The 24,879-nt window shown below is 39.0% G+C and overlaps 1 protein-coding gene across 2 annotated transcripts in view; it reads right to left on the reverse strand.

Moving 5' to 3' along the window:
* The window catches only part of GPC6 (glypican 6), a 1,097,931-nt gene that overhangs the window by 740,769 nt on the left and 332,283 nt on the right, over positions 1–24,879 (reverse strand). For both annotated transcript variants that reach the window (XM_034758270.1, XM_034758269.1), the window contains exon 2: positions 1,507–1,665. In XM_034758270.1, the coding sequence (XP_034614161.1) occupies positions 1,507–1,665 (159 nt within the window). The remainder of the gene's footprint in view (positions 1–1,506; positions 1,666–24,879) is intronic.

The raw sequence follows: 24,879 nt of genomic DNA on the forward strand, positions 1-24,879 counted from the left end.
ACACACACGTACGTCATGTGACAGTGGGAAATTATCACAGAAAATCACATTCTTCTCATAGTGAAGCAAAACTTTAATGGAATAAGGAAAACAATATTATCCTAAAAGCTACAATCTCTCTCACTTTACAACTTCAATGTGGAACCTTCCCTTGCCCCCGTCTGGCTTATTAATTGAAAATTAAAATACAATATAATAAAAATACTACCACCAGCACCACACGTCCTCACTCTTTGTACATAGAATTGCTGATACTCGTTTCCAATTCCCCACACAGCATCAGCATTCAACCTGCTATCCCCATGAGATTACAGAAATTAACCTTCATTGTCCTCTAGGCAAACTTCCAATCCCTTTTGGAGATCCAGTCTAACACATTTCTATTTTCTTCCATCCTGTCCCAGCAACAGATATGCACAGATCCTTGCCACGTTCAGCAGGGTTGACCAGCTCCACTCAAAACTTACATTCCAGAAGAAGTTCTGCATGGGGAGAGAAACATGCAGAGAAAACTCTGCTTCTCCTTTGCCATGCAGGTTATATTCCTCTGGGCATGTCCTATACACAGTTCCTAAAGAGAGGCATCTTTCCCACATATACATATTATGAAATACATAGAAGAAAACAGTCAAAATGTATCTAGACCTCAGATGAATGCGTATATGGACAAAGCGGTGATTGAACATATTAAACTTGTTATTTTAGCACTTACTACTTTGTGATTTATAATGAGAAAGATTTATTTAATAAATAGTGCCCAGGGGAGAATAAGAAGAGGGGAGGAAAAAAAATCATTTTACATTCATTGCTAAAGAAAACTACTGTGGGTGAATTGTTAGAGCAAGTCTCTGATCCCTTTCCCAGATCGTCCTAAACTGGAGAAAGGAGAGATCATAGTACTGAATGGAAAGAAAAATAACCAAACATCTGTCTGTCAATTATTGTGGAAGTAGAAGATTTCAGTACTTCCTGAGAGGTTTTTAGTGAAATTCCTCCCAGGTGTGTGCAAGCCATGGGTGTTCAGAGGGACACTGTACTTCACAAGGAAAGCACTGGCACTCAGAAGAAAGAGTAAGCCAGGCTACAGAGGGCAAAAAAAGGTTTACCCTAACAAAAATCATGGGAGGTCCATAGTTCATCTTGCAACAGTGAATGTAATTGCAAGCCTAAAAATTGCATTTGAAATTAGGAGAGGAAAAACGATGTATCTTATGCTGATCTCTCTCCCTCTCTTAAAAAAAATTAGCCAAGTCTGCAGACACTCAAATACCTAATTCTTTATGTTACTGTAATTAAAGGCAATAGTTACAGAGCTGATAAAGGTCACAAGCTGTAAAGTTAACCCTTATCTTAGCCAGAGTGATAACTGCAACAGTGGTATCAAATTGTAAAGGAAACAAAATCAGAATATATTCTGAATAATGGACTCATGTACAATTCCGGAAGTCAATTTGAAGGCTCATTTTCTCAACCTTCAAAGAGTAAGCAAATTATATTCCAACCTACCATCAAACTTCTTGTGCCTGGACACAAAGGTGGTGCGCACAAAGTGACTTGTTTCCTCCACCAAGTTTTCAAACTCCAGTTTGCTCTGTTGGCTCAACTTGTCCTCCATTTCTGTGGTGCAGCATGTATACTCCTGAGGACAGATTCTCAAATGTTCCCCTGCAATAGTAAGAGAAAGTATATTGTTTACTTATAAAAAATGAGCAACAGATTGTGATTACCTTAATGTACGCAGTGCTCATGAAATGCACACCTTTTTATTTAGAGTGCATGAACAAACATACTGATCAAATATAGAAACAATCATCTCTCTGTTAGACCATTTCCCTGACCCTCCAGTCTTAATATGGGAACACTTTGCATCTGACCTACAATTTGGCCTTAATCTTGGATTCCTTGCCATACAGGAACTTTTGTCTTTTCAATGCCATTTTGGTAAGCTTTGCAGTTCAAATGAGACTCTCTCAAGGTTAAACTGATTCTTAATTGAAGAATCCCTTTATGTAAATCTCAAGGACAGTTGCTTGCTCCTTCCTTGCATTTGAAATGTTCTGAGAAATACCCGGCGACCAGGCTAGTAATAAAGCTTTCAGAGCTTTCTCTCTACCAAATCTCAGATATGAGAATTACAAATTTTGGCAGCTTTGCCATACTCTGTTAGACACAAAGGGTTGGCCTGGGGAGAAAAGGGAAGAAAAAGGATGTTTCCCTGATGTGTCTTTCTGCCTGTTTGACTGCCTAGGTCCAGCAACACTTTCTTTCCACTTTCTCCCTTCTGCTCAAGCAAGTGTATTTTAATAGCAATGTTTGGGTTCCACACATTTTCTTGGATGACATTTCTTGTCAGACACAGCAAATGCTCCACTTGAAGCAAGAACGTGATGAAGGGTTTAATTAATGCTTATGTTATATGGAAATGCAATGTAAAAGGTAATGAAAGCCTCTTATTTAATTCAATAGATTTCTCTCTTTATGCAGTGACAATATTGCCTTCTTCAGTGCAATTTCCAAGTGGAAGCCAATTCTGTAGCTCATGAAATTAAAATGGTCTGTTATTACATGAAATGTGAATTTCCAATTGATGTTGTACTCTGGGTGTCAGAAATGTTTAGCCTGGGCTGTATGAAAGGAGGGAAGTCCACCTCCCTGCTGAGAAGTAAGAAAAATGATAGGCCTCTTCTTGTAAAGCAATGAAAGCATTTAGCTTTTCATATACTATATCCTGAATAAATTCCGCTGCAAACCTTTATATGATGCAAATAAGATGATGGACAAAGATCAAGGATTAAATACATACTGGGGACTTGATTCTCATTTACACCAAAGCCGCTTTGCACCACTTTGGAGTGTAAAGAGGACTTAAAATGTGTGAGTTTGTAAGCATGAGTGAGAACCATGCTGGGTAGCTTTCAGAAGAGATATAATTTAGTTATTGTACCATCAAAACAATTGAGGTATTAAAAATAAGTACACACGCTTAGAACAAATATTGTGTTGCACGTGAATCTGCCCTTACTTTATTCCATTTTTTTAAAGCCTTTTGTTCTGAAGTGCAATCATTCCCAATAACCTTCAAAGATTTAATTTGTTCCTCTTTGAGTTTTGACATAGGAAATTTCTTTTAGAAATCTGAAAACTTTACAAAAAATGTAGACATGATACATCTTGAAGGAGAAGTGGGCTGTAGTCCACGAAAGCTTATGCTCTAATAAATTTGTTAGTCTCTAAGGTGCCACAAGTACTCCTGTTCTTCATCTTGAAGGAGGGTTATTTCATCATCACTCTTACTACTTATTTGTACTGCAGTAACAAGGAGGCCCTAGTCAAGGACCACGACCCCATTATGCTAGGCACTATACAAACCAAAAATAGTGGTGGGTGTTAGTGATGATCTCACTGCTTATTAGAGGTCAGAAATAGAAAGAAGATTGAACATTAGATGCCTTTGAAAATCTGTCATTACAAGCAGATTTGCCCATCTGAAGTGATTATGCAACATTGAGAAAACGTTGCTAGACATCTCCTTTCCAAATGTCAAAAAATCCTCACACAAAAAGACTCAATAGCCTTCTGGTTTTCAGGTGAAAACTCTGGAGAAACATGTACTTTCTTCTTTCCAGCTTTGGGGATAGTTTATGCTTCCTTTATATCACAACTACTTTTTGTCTCTGTTTTTTCCATGTTCTCATGAACTTTGGAATGTATTCCTTTCCTCTCTTTTTCTCCCACATGTGTTTTTTGTTGGCCTTATCAAACAGTGCACCCGTATGTTGTCGTTTCTATTGAATAACAGCTAATAATCAGGGTTCAGTGCTTAACTATGAATAGCCACAGTTCTAGATATTATCATTATTTCATTAAAAATATCAAAGTACAATAAGACCTAAGTAGTTCAGTATTTCAGCTATTTTATAGCATCATTAATTTCCTCTATCCCATTTATTTGCAGGCCTACTTTCTCTTTATTACTGCATCGATCACCAATTTGTTATAAAAGCCCATCTCACCTCCTTGACTGCCAGGAACTCATTCTGTTTATTTTCCTTTTTCTGTCTCTCTCTCTCTCTCTCTCTTTTTTTTTTTTTTTTTGCAATTTTTATTTTTTCCCTTTAACAGACTATGTGTTCTCATTTTTTTCATTACTTATATCCTTACCCAATAATTTTAACCACCACTTTCTTAGTGGTTGAAATGTGGATTTCCTTGTTATCATAAAAACTCTAGATATCTAATACCATTCATCCACTTCCTCTCCCAATTTGTACCCTTCTATATGGACATTCCAGTTATGAGAATCTTCCCATCCGGTTTCAATTATGCCCACTAGATTAGAACAAGCATTAGTAACACTTCTAGCTCATCTGTCTTTTTCCACATACTTCTTGCATCTTAGTGCAGACCTAAAAACCTAATACTATCTGTACTCTTCATATTCTGCTTCCAAACAATTTTTTTCTCATTTTATTTCCTACATTGAAAGTACGTGCCAGAATACAGAGTTAAGCAAAAGTTCCCAAGTCGATACTTTCTACCTCAAATTCTCCTGATTCAAAGCTCACTGAAGTCATTGGAAGAGTCTTGCCGACTTCAAATGAACAGGAGCAGGTCCTTAAATCTTATATATAAAACATTGCAGGAGACACTCAGGTCAAGATGTTCAAAACGGACTGTCTGTCTGTTAGGCTCCTGAATCCGTATTTAGGCATTCAGTTAAGTAGCCTGATTTTCAAAATTAATGAGCACACAGCAGCTCCCTGCTTAAGTCAGTGTGAGTTGCTAGATGCTCACAAATTTTGAAAATAGGCTTCTTAACTGGATGCTTAATATGAACTCAGAGCCTAACTTCAGGCACCCAAGTTAAATTATTGAAAAAGCACATAAATGACGTAGGTTTCAAAGTACCTAAGTCACTTGGAGGACTGCTTTGAATACAGAGAGTACTCTGTCACCTGTGCACTATTGAAAAATTTCCCCTTTGTCTATTGTAAGCCTTTAATACACATCTAGTGGCTCTTAAGTTTCACAATATTAGTAGAATCATCCCACTAGCTATCTTTTATCAGAGTCCTCTCTATGGAAGATGGCCATTTTGGTTTAATTTCAAGCAGGGTCCATCTCCTCTAAGACTGTCCTTTGAACATATGTTTTTACCCCTAAAATCTGCTTTCCTCCAGGATACCAAAGGTAGCTATCTATTGATAGTAACACTCATTCTAGAACATTGATTAAGGGAAAAAAATCATGCAAAATATTAAAAGTAACTAAAACATTTAGCATTTAGTCCCTGAAATCATTGTGCTCCTGGGTGGATAACTCAACATCAAGCTGCATTATGTGCTAAAAGGCTGCACCATTATTACATATTGCACACACTAAAACAACATCAAAAGAACATTATTAAGGTGGCAAAATCAAGCACTCGAGAGTTAGGAAATGCCAGAATTAAGGCTGCTGGTGCAACCTTAATTTGGCCCCTTGTGTTTGTGTGCATTTTGACGCAGTCTTTAATTACATGGTTATGTCCTATTTTTTCCATAGGACCCCTGCCTCATTCAATTCACAGGATGGACAGTGCTAAGTTAATGAGGAACAGCCAGCCTCATTGCCCAGCCAAGCCCAGCTCCCAATCTCTTACTCAACCTGTCCCAGCCTTCCTGCCCAACCAGTCCATGTCTCCCCTTCCTCTGCTCCCAGTCTCCTTGTTCAACCATTCCCAGGCTCCCCTCTCCAACTCACAGTCAGTTTCTTCCCCTCTCACCAGATCCTTTCCCGATCTACTCCTTTCCCTCTTCCTTGATCCTTTGTATTTGAATAGATGGCTTCCTCCTCCATGCTGTCCAGGGCCCAGCCGTGTGTGTGTGTGTGTGTGTGTGTGTGTGTGTGTGTGTGTGTGTGTGTGTGTGAGTGAGTGATTAACAGCAAAGGAGAGACAGACTCCCCGCTCTCAGTTCCAGTGCTCAGACACACTCCAGAGCAGCTGGGAGAAACCATTACAGACAAGGAAAATTTTTCTAGCCCACATAGTCCTGGACTAGAGCAGATCAGTGTGTTGGGATGGTCGCATATGCAGTCTGGTCACACCTAGAACCTGTGAGGGGCTGAAGCATGCTCAGTGAGGATAGAATCTTTTCAGATTTTAGCTGTTAAGCTCTAGCAATCCTCTAATGAGCCTGGGCAAACTGCATTTTTTCAAAGGCTTATAACTTACCCAAATTTGGGTAACTTTTCATGGACATGTCAAAAGCACAATTGTGACACAAAGGACACCCCCTGCCAAATTTCAAGTCCCTGTCACAGAACATGAGGGAGCTGGAACATTTAAAAGAACTGGTCCCACAAATTTTTAATACAGGCAAAGCAATGTATTTTCCCCTAATCTCATTCTCAGAAATGGTTGGACTTTTTTGGCTGAAATTTAAAAAAAAAGAAAAGAAAAAGAAAAAGAAAAACAGATAGTCAGACTGACACCCACCCACCCACCTACACACTCACAGTGAGCTTGGAAAATTTCAGCCCAAATTCTGCAAGTCTGGCAAAATTATAAACAATTGAAAATAGGGTCTTATAATAGGAAGTGTCAGCCAACCTAACTAATAGTTGGCGCTCCCAGTCCTGTCTATAATTATTTAATCATTTATCTTTATTTTCCTTCTTTAACTTTTCTGTTTGCCATAGTTGATAGTACTAAGTTTTGGCAGAACATCCAGATCACTCACTTTAAGGAAAACAGAAGATGTCACAACTCTGCTTTTTCACATTTTCTTCTAAAAAATTTTTTTATTATTCTTTAAGAGAGTTTTTGCTGATTCTATGCAAGGTTTCCCCATCAGCGATATCAAGCCTGCCCAGTTTGGAAGTAATTCTAGAGACTATTTTTATTGTACTTCCCTTATTTCCTGGTGCAGGCTTATTTTCCATTTCATTTGCATTATCCCAGGACTCGAACAAAAGGGATTTAAATTACTGATCTTGGTATTTACACATCTTAAGTATTTTACAGTCTACTACTGTGCTCACAACTGATATACCACCTCTTGCTCTGTGAAACTCCTTATGTTTTACATTCTCAACGATTATATGGCACGAGTGGCTAGTTTTTCCTTTTTGAAAATGGTGTCTCCATAGATAAGCTCGACTGCATGTAATTTATGCTACTTCAGCACTATGCTGGAATCAAACAAGTATTAATTCAGCAGTTCCTAGTGACCTACTACAACTCATCTAACCACTGTGTTTCCAACCAAAGTTGCTGACTTACATCTCTCTCCTTTTGTGGCTTATGTTATATAAATCAAACCAATTGCCTGTTACAATTTCAGCTACTAGTATTCAGTTTCAGTTTTATTACAGCTATAATCTCACACCTGTCTTCACTTCCTCCAAACTGGCAATTTTTACAGTTGAATTTGGTAATCTTGCTTGTATGGCACTTTGAATGTAATAAAACGATTTACAAGGCAGTTGTTTTATATTCAAATACACAATAGTTTGGTGTCCCCACAACATGCCATAAAATTATAAAAGCTCACTAGAGCTTTTAAAAAAATTACATAAATTGAATAATTGGCTTCTACCAGTCTATCAAAGTGCCACAAGTTATCTATGCATGGTAACCCTTTAAGAGGAGTACAATCTGAACATATCACAAACCATTATGTAAAACAAAATTAACCTTTATATTTCCCCCAACAGATTACGGTTCTTCTGAAGCCCTGTCCACAGCTATCAGTAACACCAAGATTACAATATTAGATGTGGAAGCATGCTCATATAAATCATTTTAAGTCAGCCAGATTTCTTATGGATTATGCTGTTCATTTTACAATTGCAGGAATAATAATTCTTTATGAGGTAGTTAATTTTGATAGTTTCTGCCCTCGCCATAAATAAAAGCCAACAATAAACGCCACTATTCGTACTGCTCTGCCTGCAGGCATTCAACAGTATGATTGCTGTTAATAGAGTTATACAGTCAATATTTGTACCCCGCTTTGTAAATCCAGCAGTAAATGAATGTTAAGACACACAATGGTAGTGCTCTGTGGGCATTCAAACTCAGTCGCTGTCTGAGAAATGGCAGTGTCTACAAAAGAAAGAAGAGATTAAAAAAAGTGTCCTTCATCCCACAGATCAAATCAATGTGGGTGGACCCTTGTCAATGTGGCCGTACGCAAGGCAAAGGTCTGTCCACAAGGACCCAATTGGAGGACTAAAGCCAAGGCCACCAAAAATATCACGCCAGTCCTTCAAATCTAATAGCGAAACAAGAAACAAAATTGGGGAAACTACCAAGAATGTAAAATTTCCTTGAAAACATTTCAGTTTACAGAAAACTAAAAAGTGATGAAGAACAAAAGGAGAAAAAAATATTCTTTAGCAAAAAAACTTTTCATCTACTCAGTCTCAGAAGGAATATTTTCTCTTTAAGATGTGGAAAGAACTCAGGGGTTTGTGTCCTACTGGAAAAAAAATAAGAAATAGGTTTTTAAAAACTGGAATTTAATAACACTTCTCCATTCCTTTGGAGATAATGGTGTTGGAATCTAGAGTTTTCTGAACACAGGCTTGTCCAATCAATATTCTCAGGTGTATGTTAAAACACTGTGAAATCAAGTGGATGGGCTTATTGTTATGAAGCACTTTGTTCATTTTCTATGGTGTGAAATTATTTTTGTCCATAAAAAATATTTAGCACTTTGAAGTTGGGGATTGGTCCTGCTTTGAGCACGGTGTTGGACTACATGACCTCCTGAGGTCCCTTCCAACCTTGATATTCTATGATTCTATGAAGTGTTTGACTCATAAGCATTTGCAGATCCCAACAAAATAGCAGAGAATTAACAACAACAATTATTGAATAGTTTAAAATTGCTAAACTGTAACAAAACAAAAAATATTGTGTTTTATAATCATTTCAGGCAATATTCAAGTGACGAAAATTATAATATCATTTTGCCGGACCAAAGACTGTTCCCTAACCAACAGTCTTGAAGCTCCTTCTGATGCAATTATCTTCTCTGTGGGGGTAAAACAGCTCCACGAGCAGCCTCAGTGAAACTGCACCTGGCATTTAAATTGCAGAGTTGAACTTTCCTATTGAAACATATTATGATTTAAATGAATTCTATTGCAATGTTTCAGAGAGGACAAACAATAGTTGAATAAAACATAATATCTGAATGAAAAAAAGTCAATGTGACATATACACAGTGCCTGCATACAATTCTTGATCCTTTTAAATTTTTAGCAGCTAAACAAGAAGCTTTGTGTGTCCACCTGATCCTGTTAAATCAACCCTCTCCCATCCGAAAGAAAGTGACTCATCTGTTTGCCTTTAACACAAATATTTTTTCCTCAAATTCTATTTGTTCCTTGAGGTCAATTAAAAAATGAATGCCTTCCAAACAGACCTATAATTAGTTAACAGTCTCTTCATTATGTGTCCCACAGGGAACATTCACTTACAAGAAGTCCTGATCATATTGTCCTTGAGAAGCCCTCAATAATAAGACGACACAGAAACTGAGGCTAAGGCAAACCTGTTCATACTAGGACTACACAGCTGCTAAAGAAAGGGATAGAGTCTCTCGAGTCTTCCTAGCTAAACTACTGGAAGCTGCTCCACTCTCCTACATTCAGGTTCATTTTATTTTCCAGGCATATGCAGTTAGACAATTGGTTTTTGATAGCAGTTTGTGAAAAGAATCTTTAGCTATCTCTTGGGGTGTGTATTACTGACATTTTGCCCAGTGCATTGTGAAAGGCAAACTGTGATTCAGCATTGTGCAGTTTCATCATCTTGCTGGCTACTTGGCTGTAATTTTGTGGTTTGGAAGCATGTTTCCTCCAGGGGATGACAGCTAACTCCCCCCATGCCCCCAATTGATTTTGCTCTTTATTATATCCCCTGCTATAGTAGCAGGAATGTCTTATAAACAATGTAAAGATGACCCTGTTTACTCCAAAGTCAGCACAAGTGGGAATAGAATAAATCATGCATACAGTTTTTCTTTGTCCATAAACTATAATGCAACTAGGTTTTTTATTTTATTTTAGCTGTTCTCAAAACAGTTTTATTATTAGGATAGCCAGAGAGAGTAAATGAGGGTGGATTTGTAAAGGTTTGATCAGCATGGGTTTGCATGAATCACATAGCATACAAGTGGGTTATGCAGATCATCCCAGACTCAAGCTGAAAAAACCTTTGCAGCCCATCATCGTGTATTGTGTATATGCCACATATGTTACAAAAAAAATTACATAAGAGTTTTTAGTCACTTGGCTCTTCAATTTTTCATATGACTTCTCTATAGGTGGAGTAATACAGCCATCCCAAACTCATGCTTATAAAGTCTTTCTACCATTCCACACCTTCAGGTTATTCAACCCCCTAACCCATAGATAATGGCAACTCCTCGTGCAACATCAATTGTCTTAGCTCGACAACTCAGTCGTGCAACTCAGATCTACTTGAGTATAGGGGGAGAAGAATTGCATCTATTCTGACTTCCACATAATGGGCCTTGTGCCAGTTAAGGATAAGGCATAGCGGAGTTCTGCTTCTGGATGCCCCTTGCTGCCCACACCATACCCTGCTTAGACCCCACCCCTGAAAGAAAAAAAACACTTCCTCCTCTTACAATAATGAGGAGGGCAGCTAACACAGGAGGCAGCAGAGCCACTTCTTCCAGGTATATGTCCATGGAGAGTTCCTCTACCCAAGAGAAATTCTCCATCGGCTATCCTGACTCGCACCACTTACATTGTACAATGTAGCTTTAATGGACTGTTGAATCTAGTACAGAGTTCGGCAATCTTTGGCACGCGGCACGCCAGGGTAAGCACCCTGGCGGGCTGGGCCAGTTTGTTTACCTGCCGCGTCCGCAGATTCGGCCGATCGTGGCTCCCACTGGCCACAGTTCGCCGCTCCACGCCAACGGGGGCTGCGGGAAGCGGCACGGGCCACGGGATGTGCTGGCTGTGGCTTCTCACAGCCCCCATTGGCCTGGAGCGGTGAACCGCGTCCAGTGGGAGCTGCGATCGGCCGAACCTGCAGATGCGGCAGGTAAACAAACCAGCCCGGCCCACCAAGGAGCTTACCCTGGCGGTCTGCGTGCCAAAGGTTGACGATCCCTGATCTAGTACATAGGTATTATTGCATGATCATGATGAAAATTACAAGGCATGAAAGAGTTAATGGAAATTTGAAAGTTCTGTTTAAATATTGTTTACCACAGCACACGAATGTTCACTTCATATCATGAACAGTAACGATACCTCGTTAACGTCAGCAGCTTCTACTGCACTGAAACAAGAGCATCAAAGAGAAAAATGAAAGCCTCATCATAAAAAGACAGATCGCTCAGCTCAGTCCAATGACATTTCAGGTTTCCACCATTTCCTCCAATTCCTGAGGATCTGGTTCCACTGTTAGTCTGTGCTGTCTTTTGTATCCGGTTCTGCCACAGTGGGGCTGAACACGTTGTCAACTCTCTTTATTACCCTCCTTTTGGGGAGGCCCCTGAAGCCTATTATACTTGGCAAGATTCAAGGCCTTCAACAACAACAACAAAAATCAATAACCAAATGTAACAGAGTTCCTTGCCCTTCAAGTGTTTTAATGATAAATGTTTGACCTTTATGATTAAAGATCAACGTGAAAGGAAATCCCCAGGTGTATGTCAAGACTTCTCTGTAGTTATCTGCTTACATTTTTCTCTTTTCATCCAATGTAAGAGAAGTTTCTGGAAATGAATGATGAATGCTTCCAGCTTCCTTCTTAAACTTTTCTTTATCAGCATACTATAGCTGTGCAGGCTAATAGAACTGCATTACTTCGGTGGGCCTTTTCCAGTGGAAAAATAAAGGGGCTCCAGGTATTTTAACAATCTGAATGGAAATTTCTGGATGTTCAAAAACATTGTTATAAATTTAAAATTAATAGAAATATCCTATCTCCTAGAACTGGAAGGGACCTTGAAAAGGTCATTGAGTCCAGCCCCTGCCTTCACTAGCAGGACCAAGTACTGATTTTGCCGCAGATCCCTAAGTGACCCCCTCAAGGATTGAACTTGCAACCCTGGGTTTAGCAGGCCAATGCTCAAACCACTGAGCTATCCCTCCCCCTGGGCTCAGCAACCTTTCAGAAGTGGTGTGCCAAGTCTTCATTTATTCACTATAATTTAAGGTTCCGCGTGCCAGTAATATATTTCACATGTACAGGGGCCAGCAGATGGAACCCCAGACCGGCAGCAGCGTGCCACGGTAAATCAGCTTGCTTGCCATAGGTTGCCGACCTTTGTTATAAGCTAAGAATGTGAGTGTGCTCTCTCTCTCTCTCTCTCTCTCTCTCTGACTTCTATGGGATCTTCTGTACTCTATCAATATCCCCTTCTCCCTAGGTCTTACTTTATCCTCCAATTTCTTTACTTTCATTCTTTAAGGGTGACACATTTGCATGCTTTCACCATAGATTAAGACTGGCTGTTTAGCTGCAATTGCACAGCAGACACTGTCTCCCAAGCTCCGTAGCTTCAACTCCAAAAAGTCTTTTTGAAATCAGTTCTGATAAGGTGTTTAATTCACTCAAAGTATTAAGGTCTACTCCTGCTGAAAGAAGAGCACCAGATATTGGGCCAAGCAGTCTACCAGACTTCCTGAACACCATGATTTTTCAAGGAATGGGACCAGTGACTTTTTCATTATGTATAGAAAAAACACTTTATCAAATCTGGCTATTTTCCCACCTCCCGAAGTTTTATCTACAGAGTTGGTGAGGTACAATTTGGTCCTATAAATCCATGGTATGTCTACACCTTGAATACTGCATGCAATTCTGGTCAGCCCCTTTCAAAAAGATGTATTAGAATTGGAAAAGGTACAGAGAAAGGCAAAAAAAATGATTAGGGGTATGGAAACAAACAAAAGGAAGTACTTCTTCATACAATCCACAGTCAACCTGTGGAACTCGTTATCAGTGGATGTTGGAGGTCAAATCTATAACAGGGCTCAAAAAAGAACTAGATAAGTTCATGGAGGATAGGTCCATCAATGGCTATTAGCCAAGATGGTCAGGGATGCAATCCCATGCTCTGAGTGTGTCTAGCCTCTGATTGCAAGAAGTTGGGAGTGGATGACAGGGGATGGATCACTCAATGATTGCCTGTTCTGTTCATTCCCTCTGAAGCACCTGGCATGGACCACTGTCAGAAGACAGGATACTGGACTAGATGGATCCTTGTCTGATCCAGTCTGGCTGTTCTTATGTTCTAGCAAAAAACTATTTGAGGTTGCCAAAATATTGTATTTAAAAGGTCATTGTGTGAGCAGCTGAGCTTCTATGCTGCTGTGATGGAATACACCCCTCTAATCACCCTCTAGACACTACCGTAATAATCATCGTACAAAGTATGCCTTGTAAGATATCATTTGAGAACTCAATTTGCTGGTTAATATTGTCCTGGTAAATCTGTGTAATATAATCTGTAATATTATAGGTGAAGTTATAAAATTCCCCTGTATGATGTTATTAACACATGTTCCAAACCCCACAGCCCAAACAGAAGATGGCAAACAGGTCTGTTCCAAAGAAAGGAACCTGTGCTTTCCTTAATTTGCATTTAAATAGTGAACAGAGTCATCAAGCAGGAAGGGAAGACAACAGAAGTTCAAACAAATGAAGTGTCACAGCTGCCATCCTGGTTGGTTGCCTCTATCTCTCAGTGGTATTTATTCTGCTTTAAATTTTATAATTCCCACATTACAGTGCTTCATTATGATGACAATTGCACAAATTTTACATAGAAAACCTGAAATAAAAAAAAAATGCTTTCAGGGTTCTTTAAACCACATGTCAGATTTAGATAATCTCTTCAAGGCAGAAAAAAACATGCCCTCTTGGGTGGGCAATATAGGGCCCATATTCTGGTTGGGATTCTTGGGTACTATTAGAACAGAATAAGAAGGTTTACTGACCGGGTTGAGAAGATTCTAAGAGACCTTTTCTTTTCCTGCCTTCCTTGTTTACCTGTTAAATGCAATATAAATCTATGCAGGTACAGTAGTACTAATAATCATGAGATAAAATGCATTAAAACATTCAGTCAAAGGTACACTAGCAAGGACCTGGGAGTGAAAAAAAAAAATTAAGAGCTTCTATAGCAACCACTTGTTAACTCTAAAAGGTCTCAAAGGTTTCCCTGAACTCCAAAAAGCAGCATGATGCAGAAGTTCAGACTGCCACATTATTCCCTGAAGAAATTGCAAGAGATTGCCTATTAAGTGTGAAATGCACACAGATAATTTCAAGTGAGAAACTGAGGTGAGGACAATTATGAACATACCATCATTTTTTCAGAGTAAATTGGCAAAAAGTCAGCTATAGTAGGATAGCAGATTAATGTGGAGTACAGCAATTGACATAGGTACCACTATCTACCATTGCCAAGGTAATAGGAGATGTTCTATGAAACAGTCTTGCCATTACTCCTTAAGGTCCCAATTCAACAAATCACTTAAAAAGTGTACTTGAGGTTAAGCATGCGAGCAGTCCCATTGAAGTCAGACTACTCATGTGCTTATGCACTTTACTGGATTGTTTAGTATTGTATTTGCTACAAGTGCTTCTGTAATTGTGCTATCAACGAAACATCTGGGGCTGGATTTTTCAGGCTGTTCCATCCACTTTGTGAAGCTCAGATAACGCAAACTGAACAGATTCCCATCATAACTGGACAGTGGAGTATTCTCCTTGCACAGGGGTTGTTGCAAGGTTTAAACAGGTGAGAGAGTAAGGGAAGGGGGGGTTGTTATAGCAAAGCTCCACTATATTTATTCGCCACTTGAGCTTGGTCTATAAGGGGGGAGGGGAATTGTGGTGATTCTCTACATCACAGCCATCTTGCTTTATATGCAGCCATACAGTGAGGGCTACACAGATTTATAGATTCCAAGGCCAGAATGGACCATTGTGATCATCTAGTCTCACTTCCTGTAAACATAGGCCATAGAACTTCCCCAAAATATTTCCTAGAGCAGATCTTTTAGAAAAACATCCAGTCTTGATTTAAAAGTTGCCAGCGATAAAGAATCCATCAGGGCCCTTGGGAAATTATTTCAATGGTTAATTTTTCTCACTATTAAAAATGTGTTCTTATTTCCAGTCTGAATTTGTCTAGCTTCAACTTTCAGCCATTGGATCATGTAATATCTTTCTCTACCAGATTGAGGGGCTCATTACATATTTGTTCCCCAAGTAGGTATAGCTCATAATCAAATCAAACCTGAACCTCCCTTTGTTAAGCTAAATTGATTGATGCCCATGAGTCTCTCACTATAAAAGCATGTTTTCTAATTCTTTCATCATTCTTGTGGCTGTTCTCCGGACCCTCTCCAATTTATCAATATCCTTCTTGAATTGTGGACACTAGAACAGGACACAATATTACAACAGCTGTCACATTCATGCCAAATACAGAGGTACTCCTATTCAAAGTTCCCCTGTTTACTCATACAAGGATGGCATTAACCCTTTTTACCACAGCATCACTGGGATCTCATGTTCAGCTGATCATCCACCAAATCTTTTTCAGAGATTTTTCATGGGAAGTTGCATCCTTTTTAATGCTTGGGAAAATGTACTAATAATTTTAGAGGTAGTTAAACAGGTGATCATTTACACAAATGACTGCAGGGATTAAAAGGGCTCATGACTATGGCTGTTGTGAAAATAGTGATGAATCTAGGCAGCAGAGATAGGTAAAACTAGACATGGTTCTTGAACAAACAGGATTCAGATCTAAAACTCCAAAATTTTTGCCTGGGTGAGTTGTGTCAGTGGTTCCATCTTTGGCCCATCTGTAGTAGTAATGTACCTTACAGTGCTTCACTGGCTTCAGAGGCTTGCTAAATGGGAAGAAAAATAAAAGCATTTTGTCTTGCCAAGCAGATTCCCAAAATTCCCATTGTTCTGATGATTTACTACGTTGAGTTTTCATGTCAATGGCACTGGTTTTCCCTGTTACCAAGTTTGATTTTTTTCATCTCCCAGTGAACTCAAGTTATCCTTTTCCTTTCTGCCTGCCCCATCAGCTAATATCAATACAAATGCCAGACTGATTTTATTTTACTTTCCTGATATATCTTGGGTGATTAAAAAGGGGTTGCAAGCAATGAAGGCTCATCGAGAATTGCTAGAAGACTTTCCATTTTCTCAGCTTCTCTCCCTCTTAACTTAGAAATGTCAAAATCTTAAAAAAAAAGTTAGCTCCCTAGTAAAATTTTCCGAAATGCACCAGTGACTTAAGAGCCTCAGTCCCGTTTTCAAAAGCTCCTAACAGTAATTTAGGAGCCTAAGTCCCACTGGCTTCCGTGGGCTGCTTCTGCAGTTGGACAGCCATACTCAACCCCTTTCTTAGGGATAAAAGGAAAATGTGCACAATTTTATACCTGATCAAATTTACAAATCTAGCTCCAAATTTACACATGTGCACAATTATATACCTGATCAAATATACAGCATGATAAATATGTTTTCCCTATATGGAACTGGCGAATTAATCAGCCTGGTAAAAATCCCAGGGTTGGCTGGGACTGCTTCCAGGAGTAAAGCCAGAAGGATCTGGTCCATTATAGTTGTATTTATGGCCGAAAGCAGCAAATTATCATCTGTAAAAGCTAGGACTCAGTGTACTGGAAAACAAGGTCGGATCAGTTTATAAAAAAAGTAAAGAAACACTCACACACCTGTGTGTAAATCTCTTCATTGAGTTAACACTTTTCTAAATTAAAAATTAGGGATTCATGTTGCAACTAAATATATATATCATCTGCTCATGGCATTTGTATGTATGAAAGAGATTTATAGGTTTCAATGAGGACTATTAATGTACAGGTGATGCTAATTGCACTAATAACACTGCTCTACAGCCAAAATGTTTCTGAAATAAATGTAGTCAAACTTCACTAATTCTGGGTCACTGAGAACGAAAATGATGCTTAAAATTATTGACTGGCTCTAGTTTTCAAGATATGCTATTGGGTCAGTATATACGACCCTTGACTTGGGAATGGCGGCGGATAAGTGAGTTATAAAGGGAAGGGATCTCAATTTAAACCAGAAATGACTAAAATACATCTTTGACTGGATCTATGAATAAATCTATGACTGGGTTTGGACAGTACTTGCTTTTTAGGCAAAACAACGAAGGATGCAATCTAAAGCTGGTATTGCGTCATACATGATATGAATTGCATCATGTTATTCCTAGAAGTCATGGATGATGCAACCATAACGAAGCTTACATCACTCTGCTGAACAAATTGCCCTATATCAGCTCTAGAAATCATACAGTGTCGTGCTCTCTTATTTGTCAGTGTTAGATTTTGCAAAGGGACACATTTCTGTTTAGCCAAAGTGAGCAGAGATGCCTTGTACTTGTGCGAACAGTGCAGATAACTTCTGCTCTGTTTGTGGTGAAGTGACTTTTGCATCCCAAAAGCGCAGTATAACCACTATGGTTAAGAAAGCCTATCACCTTTATTTTGGCTGCAAAATTGGAGATCAGGACAAGAGGTGGGCCCCATGCATATGCTGCAACACTTGTGCAACAAATCTTCACCAGTGGTTGAACAGGAAAAGGAAATCTATGCCTTTTGCAGTGCCAATGATTTGGAGAGAGCCAACAGATCATACCAGCAATTGTTACTTCTGCATGGTGCCTCCAGTTGGGAAAGGTGTGTCAAAGAAGAAAAAGTGGACTGTGCATTATCCAAACATTCCATCAGCTATACGCCCAGTACCCCACGGAGAAGGACTGCTGGTTCCTGATGCACCAGAATCATTCTCACTTGAGTCCGACGAGGAAGAGGATGAAACTTCTGGTCCTGAACCATCAATGTCACAGGACCCACATTTTCTCCCATTCTCCTCCTCTGAACCACACCTCATAACACAAGGTGAACTGAATGACCTTGTCAGGGATTTGGAACTACCCAAGAGTAAGGCAGAGGCGTTGGGCTCCAGACTACAGCAGTGGAATCTCCTGGCAGGTGATGTTAGGGTTTCCATGTTCCGTGACCGTCAAAAGGATCTTGTCCCATTCTTCTTCATGGAAGGTGATCTTGTAGCCTGCAACAACATCGATGGTGTGATGGCAGCCCTCAACATCGTTCACGATCCAGATGAGTGGAGACTGTTCATTGATTCATCGAAGACAAGTCTTAAAGCTGTTTTACTGCATAATGGCAATGGTTTGCCATCAATTCCAGTTGGTCATGCAGTCCATATGAAGAAAACCTATGACAACATGAAACAACTTTTGAGGTGCATAAACTATGACCAACATCAGTGGCAGCTTTGTGGTTATTTGAAGGTTGTTGCTCTCTTGCTTGGTCTGCACACTGGATACACAAAGTACTGCTGTTTTCTCTGCGAATGGGATAATCGTGCAAGAGAATATTAAGAAAGATTGGCCACTCCGACAGTCATTGGAGCCTGGGAGGAAAAGTGTTCAGCATCCACCACTTGTTGAATCAAGGAAGATTTTGTTATCACCCTTACACATCAAGCTGGGTCTGATGAAGAACTTTGTCAAGGCCATTGACAAAACCTCCGTGGAAAATTTCCAAGGTTAAATGAAGTTAAGATAAAGGAAGGTGTCTTTGTTGGTCTCAGATTCGTGAACTTCTTCGAGATGATGCATTTGACCGTGCACTGTGTGGCAAGGAAAAGACGGCATGGAAAGCCTTCCAGTTAGTGGCAATACATTTTCTCGGAAACAACAAGGCAGACAACTACAGGTTGTTGGTGGAAAACCTCCTCAAGGCATACAAAAGCCTTGGTTGCAACATGTCACTAAAGATACATTTTTTGCACTCTCATCTAGATTTTTTTCCACCGAACTGCGGAGCAGTGAGCGACGAGCATGGCAAGCGATTTCACCAGGACATTGCAACAATGGAGAAACGCTATCAGGGCAAATGGAGCCCATCAATGCTTGCAGACTATTGCTGGACAGTGACAAGAGATGCTCCATTTAATGAATACAAGAGACAAGCCAAGAAGCGCCGAGTAGACACTGAATAGGACTAAACTATGTACAGAATAGTTTTTTGCCTTTTGTTTCATAATACATTTTATTTATATAACCCTTTTGCTGAGTGTTACATGAACAGGACAGGTGAAATATTATCACGTAAAGCAACCATAAACACATGAAAAGACCTAGGTTTACAATTTAGGATTAAAACTCTACTATCTATACAATATACATAGACATAAAATGTAAAAACTTAAATATCTTAGAAACAGTAGCTAATCAGTTGTTTTAATTGTCATATTTGAATTCAGCACATCAAAATACATAATAAATAGCACATTTTATCTCTGAAGCAGACGACTTCTCAAAAATTGTAGACCAGTGTAATTAAGTTTAAAATCAGAGAGCATGCCTACTCTACATGAAAGTGTTTAAAGTTATTCCTAGGAATCAAGACACTGGGAAAAATGGCCCAAGTCCACAAAGGGACATCACAATGCCTAACTTTTAGGTGCCTAGAAAAATCAATGTAACACTGTGATTACATAAAATTAAGTTATGCACCTAGGCTACCTATATAATGAATGGGGAGAAATAGATGCCTAAGAATGGGATCCACAAAAGCCAGCACACAAGATAGGGAGCTGCCTGAACTAGCCAGTGGGAAATGCCAAGGAGAAAGGTGTGTCCAAAGCCCTGTCCCTCTCACTGGTCTATAGAGTGATCCTTATGCTTTCTGGCCCAATCAATATTTAATTAAAAGTGGAAAGCTTCAGTGGGAGAGATGGAAAAAGACTCATACCAGAACTGACCCATAGTTTGCTAGGGAATTGCTAGGGAAAGCACCTCCTCTTCCTGACTCCCCAAGTGTTTTGTGTTGAATTAGGCAGTCTCTGAGCATGCCTACCATACTGAACCCTGAAGGCAAGATAGCAAATTTCCACCTGTTACTCTGGGATTTTGGCAGGAAATAGGCATCTGGGCATCCAGAGTGAAACAGCAATTTCTGCCTTTGAGCATGTACGCTTAGTTGCCTAAAACTTTTACTGCAAAAAGTTTGTCACTCATAGAGTTTAGGAGCCTAAAGGGTAAGGCAGCAGCCAAGTAGGGGTTTTGTGGATTGCAGCAGCATGTAAAACTGGGACTTATGCACCAAAGTACCTTTGAGGATCCAGGCCAATGTATCTGCATTTCAGGATGATTCTTTCTGCAGTTGAACTGATTCAATGAAGTTCACATTATAGGCCCAAATTCGCTGAATGATTCCATTCAACACTCCTGAAAAACCTGGTTGTTTTCTATGCCCATTCTGCATGACCACTTGTTGCAAGATGCTATCAAACCTTCACCTCCCTTGCAAATTCACTCTCCCTTAAGTAATTAAATAATCCGTGCACATTTTAGCTGACACTTAAGGGAGTGATATCCTAAAATGAGAACTAGAAGACTATTTCCACTATTTTAACAGTGCTTTGGAAGGAGACCTACTCCTACTTTCATGCATGTCTTGTAAAGGCATTTTTTTGGCAGTATTAAATTAGTCCAGTCCTACCTAAGTCCATTATAATGTATTTATAAATATATACATAAAAGTGTGCATTTCAGTGGAGTTCAGCTAGCATAAAAAATAGCATTTTTGTAATAAAAAAATGTAGTTTTTTTATAACTATAGGGACAGAAAATCAGGAAATTAACAGCTATACAATCCAATCAGTTCCTTGCTGCCAGATAAACTTCTCTATTATCTTTCCCAAACTTAAGGGTACCTCTTAAATTTGCAAAAGCTATCCACAAAGCTCAAAAACAACTCAATCCTGAAACCACTTATGCAGGTGAGTAATCCCATTAGACTCAATAGGCCAGCTTACATACATAAAGTTAATTACATGCACAATGGTTCCAGAACCAAGGCTTAAGTGAGTATAGAGATTTAGATTTGAGAATGTCTTGATTTTCCTTCCCCTTCCCCTTCATTTGTTCACCTCTAAAAGGGCTCTGATGTGTAGACAAACCTGATGTGACAACCACAAACTTAGGTTGCATTAGGTTTAGCCAAACATGACCTAAAATGAATTTACACTATCAGTTATTAGCTGAAGTTTTTATTTGGTATGTGATCAAATAGGAATCATTATCAGAAGTTGCATAACCTTGATTTAACCTCTCTTTATTACAGACTTACATAAAAAAAGTCTACATTCAGTGACCACATGCATAATATTGGTATAAGGTCAGACTCGGCACAGATAAACTGGATTTCAGTAAATAGAGGTTAAGAATACATCAAGATACACTAGATCCGAGCAAGGGTCAGCCCAACATCATCTTCTCTTTCTGCTGAGATTTAAGGTAGGCTTCATGCTTTTATAGGGGTTAAAGCCTACCTCCAGCTACATACCACCAATCAGAGCACAATAATGTGCGACACTGGGATTTTCAAAGGCACAAATTCCTTAGGCTCCTTTGAAAATCCTAGCCTAAAGGAATTGTTTCACATACATGGCTAGCAAGCCTCCTCCTGATTTACCCATTCCACTCAACACAACCACCATCATCATCATCAGTAAGTTAGTTCCCTCCATTCCATTCCTTTATGAAAACCTTATGTGCTCCCTTTAAGACTTGCAGGCCTCAACTCTGCTGCCCGTAACTCTCAAACTGGAGATTTAGTCATTATACCTCATAAATAGATAAAAAGAGGAAATCTTCTAAGCCAGTAATCAAGCAAGGAGAGTTTCTCAAACGGGCACCCTTGCCTCAAAGACACTCCTTAACACTAGCCTTATAGTAGTGACAGAGAATTAGGCTGCCTTCAGCCTCTATATTTTGGTGAGATACACTGATACGTTGACTTGACATAAACATCCTTCTTGGCAGGACGAATGAAGAGACCATCCCATCTCCAGGAAGACTAATGCCTGTTTTATCCCAAAACTGCATCCCACAATTGCAACCGATGTTGTCAGTGGGCCTTTTATTTAGAATACTTCTTCCAGTTCATAAAAAGTAGAGAGAATGTCACATATCATTGTAGCGGAATACCAGAGTATTCTAATTTAAATGAAATAGAGCATTAATACAAAATACAAAAATACAAGGACCCGTGCACTAACTGCATTTACAATTACTATATTTATGATTATCTATCCTTAGGAGCCTAATGCAGTCAAGGTGCTGAGCACATTTAATTGCATATGAAGTCAATAGGAATTGAAGGTGCCCAGTATCTGACAGGATCTGGCCTAGAAAGTAAAATGATTACTATTATCCTAAAATATCTGGTCCAAAAACAAATAGGAAATCTCAACTAATGATGCAACAGACAGGAGTCATGACATGCTATAACAACAAAAAGTTGTTAAGAAAGGATGAGTACTTACACTAATAGTTCAAATTTGTGTGCAATTTACTAGACCTATACAAGAGAAAATGGATCCTGGGAGAAATGTTTCAAGGTCTTAGCTAAAGTTTTCCCTTCAGTACTGAAATCTGTAGGATGTCTAACGTACCCATATTCCATCACTGAGCTATATTCCCTGGATTTTTAAAGGTAGACATGTCATGTTAAACCAGGCAGACTGATTTAAATCAAGATGATTAAATCACCAAGTGGAAAGTCTCATTTTAAATCATCTACTTTAATCAAATTTTCCATTTGTAGTTGAGTAAATTTCTAGAGAAAGATGCATTGTCACTAGTTGATATAACCATTAAAATATGTTAATTTACAACTAAATGGAGCCTTTATGCAAGAGTTGGTACATCTTTTTGTTACCTAAGGACATACACGATAACTATAAATATTTATTTAAGCAATTATATGGCTTAATATTTTCAGATGCTTATTAATTAAATACACACTGTTTTTTAACATGCGAGTGAATGATATATTGCTTATTTATTAGATAATTTTTGCTCATAATTTATGTCAAAATGCATTAGGATGGTAACTGGAATTTAATTAAACACACAACAGCTTATAAATTTTGTTTTTATTAAACAAAACAAGCCCTTAATACAGTACACAACCCATTGTGCGATATTTATAAAGCTTGACCTACAAATGTAAGATGTTTTCCCCCTGGTTCTTTCTATATATATAGAAAAGCAGTCTTTAAGTCAAAGTTTTTGATAGAAGCTCATGGATTTAGCCTATTTATTTTTTATTTAAATGTTGTGACAGATAAGTAGTTTAGGCCTTACCATATTTTGTGTTAAATACATATTTCACTTTAAACAAGTTTAGTTTAAAAAAGAAAAAAATATATAGTTTAAGTAACAAAATAAAAAAAATCAGATTTAAATTCAAATCCATTTAAAAAATCATCTATTTTTATCCACCGTATTAAACTGCAGATCTCTGATATGCACACTTAGAGAAGAGCATCAGCAAGCGATGATTTCAACCTCAATTGGTTCATCATTTAGAGTCAAGATAGTATCTAGGACTTCTATGGATCATTCAAAGTATCAAATGATCAAACTAAAACCTTGCTTCACTAATAAAATAACTGACAAGTTCCTGAAAAGGCATGATACAGAATTTCCATTACAAGGGACTGTACCATCAGAAGAGCTTTCTTTAGATGAAAACTACAGATAATATAGCGAGCCACATCCATACAGGTGAAAGAGTGATCATTCAAAGACATACCTTCTTTGAATGATTACATTTTACATTATGTGTTTCCATAGTGTTACGTTATCATTTCTGCACATCTGTAAGTCTGTGACTCAAAGCAGAACAAAACTCACTAATTTTGCTTCGTAGGTGTTCAAGTTAACATCTTCTGTTCTGATCTCTATGGGTTTTGACTCCTCAGTTTCATTTTTTGTTTCATGTTTGAATGAACCCCACATCTCAGGACTTACATATATGAACACTTAGTGCCCAGCAAGCTGGGGGATAAATCTACCCTGCACTAGCCTTCCATGCAGTAATCATCCTGCACTACTGCCGTGCACAAAAAGTTCCATAATGCACTTTAATCTACTCCCATTTGGAATGTTTCACCTGGATCTAAACAAACTATGTGTAATTGACAACTTTGCATGGTTCTGAGGCCAAAACAAGAACTATCCCATGTTTGCGGAAAATTGGATCCACTTGCCCAGAACCATTAGACAGACCTGGTCGGAGTTTAGGTTTTGTAATGGAAATATCATACAGAGATATAATGTACGTGAACTGCGGAACACATACTCAGATATCATGAATGGGAAAGAGGCAGAAAAAGACTCTGCTGCATTAATAATATAGGGGATAAAAAGCTTTTTTTTAATTTTAGGTCCCATAGGAGCTGGAATAACTTAGTTTATGAAAATTCCTACAGCAACTTTATAATATTATAGATCTTAGCTAAAGTAAAAGCTGCCAGATTTAGAATAAACCTTAATATAGGCAGAACACAACTATTTCTGGGCTGGCATAGATTCATAGAATATTAGGGTTGGAAGAGATCTCAGGATAGGGTTACCATACGTCCGTTTTTTCCCGGACATGTCCGGCTTTTCGGCAATCAAACCCCTTTCCGGGGGGAATTGCCAAAAAGCCGAACATGTCCGGGAAAAATACTGTCCGGGCACTTCCCCTCCCACGGCTGCTCTATGAGTCCTCCCCTCTCAGACTTCAGCTCTGTTTAAGAGCCAAGCTGCCCGAGCCAGTGCTACCGGCTTCAGGCAGTCCCCCTTGCCTCCGGACCCCAGCCGCCAGCCGGGCACTTCTCCTCCACGGCTCCAGCTGCTCTGCTCCGGCGGCTGGGGTCCGGAGGCAAGGGGGGCTTCCTGAAGCCGGTAGCGCTGGCTCGGGCAGCTTGGCTCTTAAACAGAGCCGAAG

The sequence above is a fragment of the Trachemys scripta genome, chromosome 1 (assembly GCF_013100865.1).
Source record: "Trachemys scripta elegans isolate TJP31775 chromosome 1, CAS_Tse_1.0, whole genome shotgun sequence".
Lineage (NCBI taxonomy): Eukaryota > Metazoa > Chordata > Testudines > Emydidae > Trachemys > Trachemys scripta.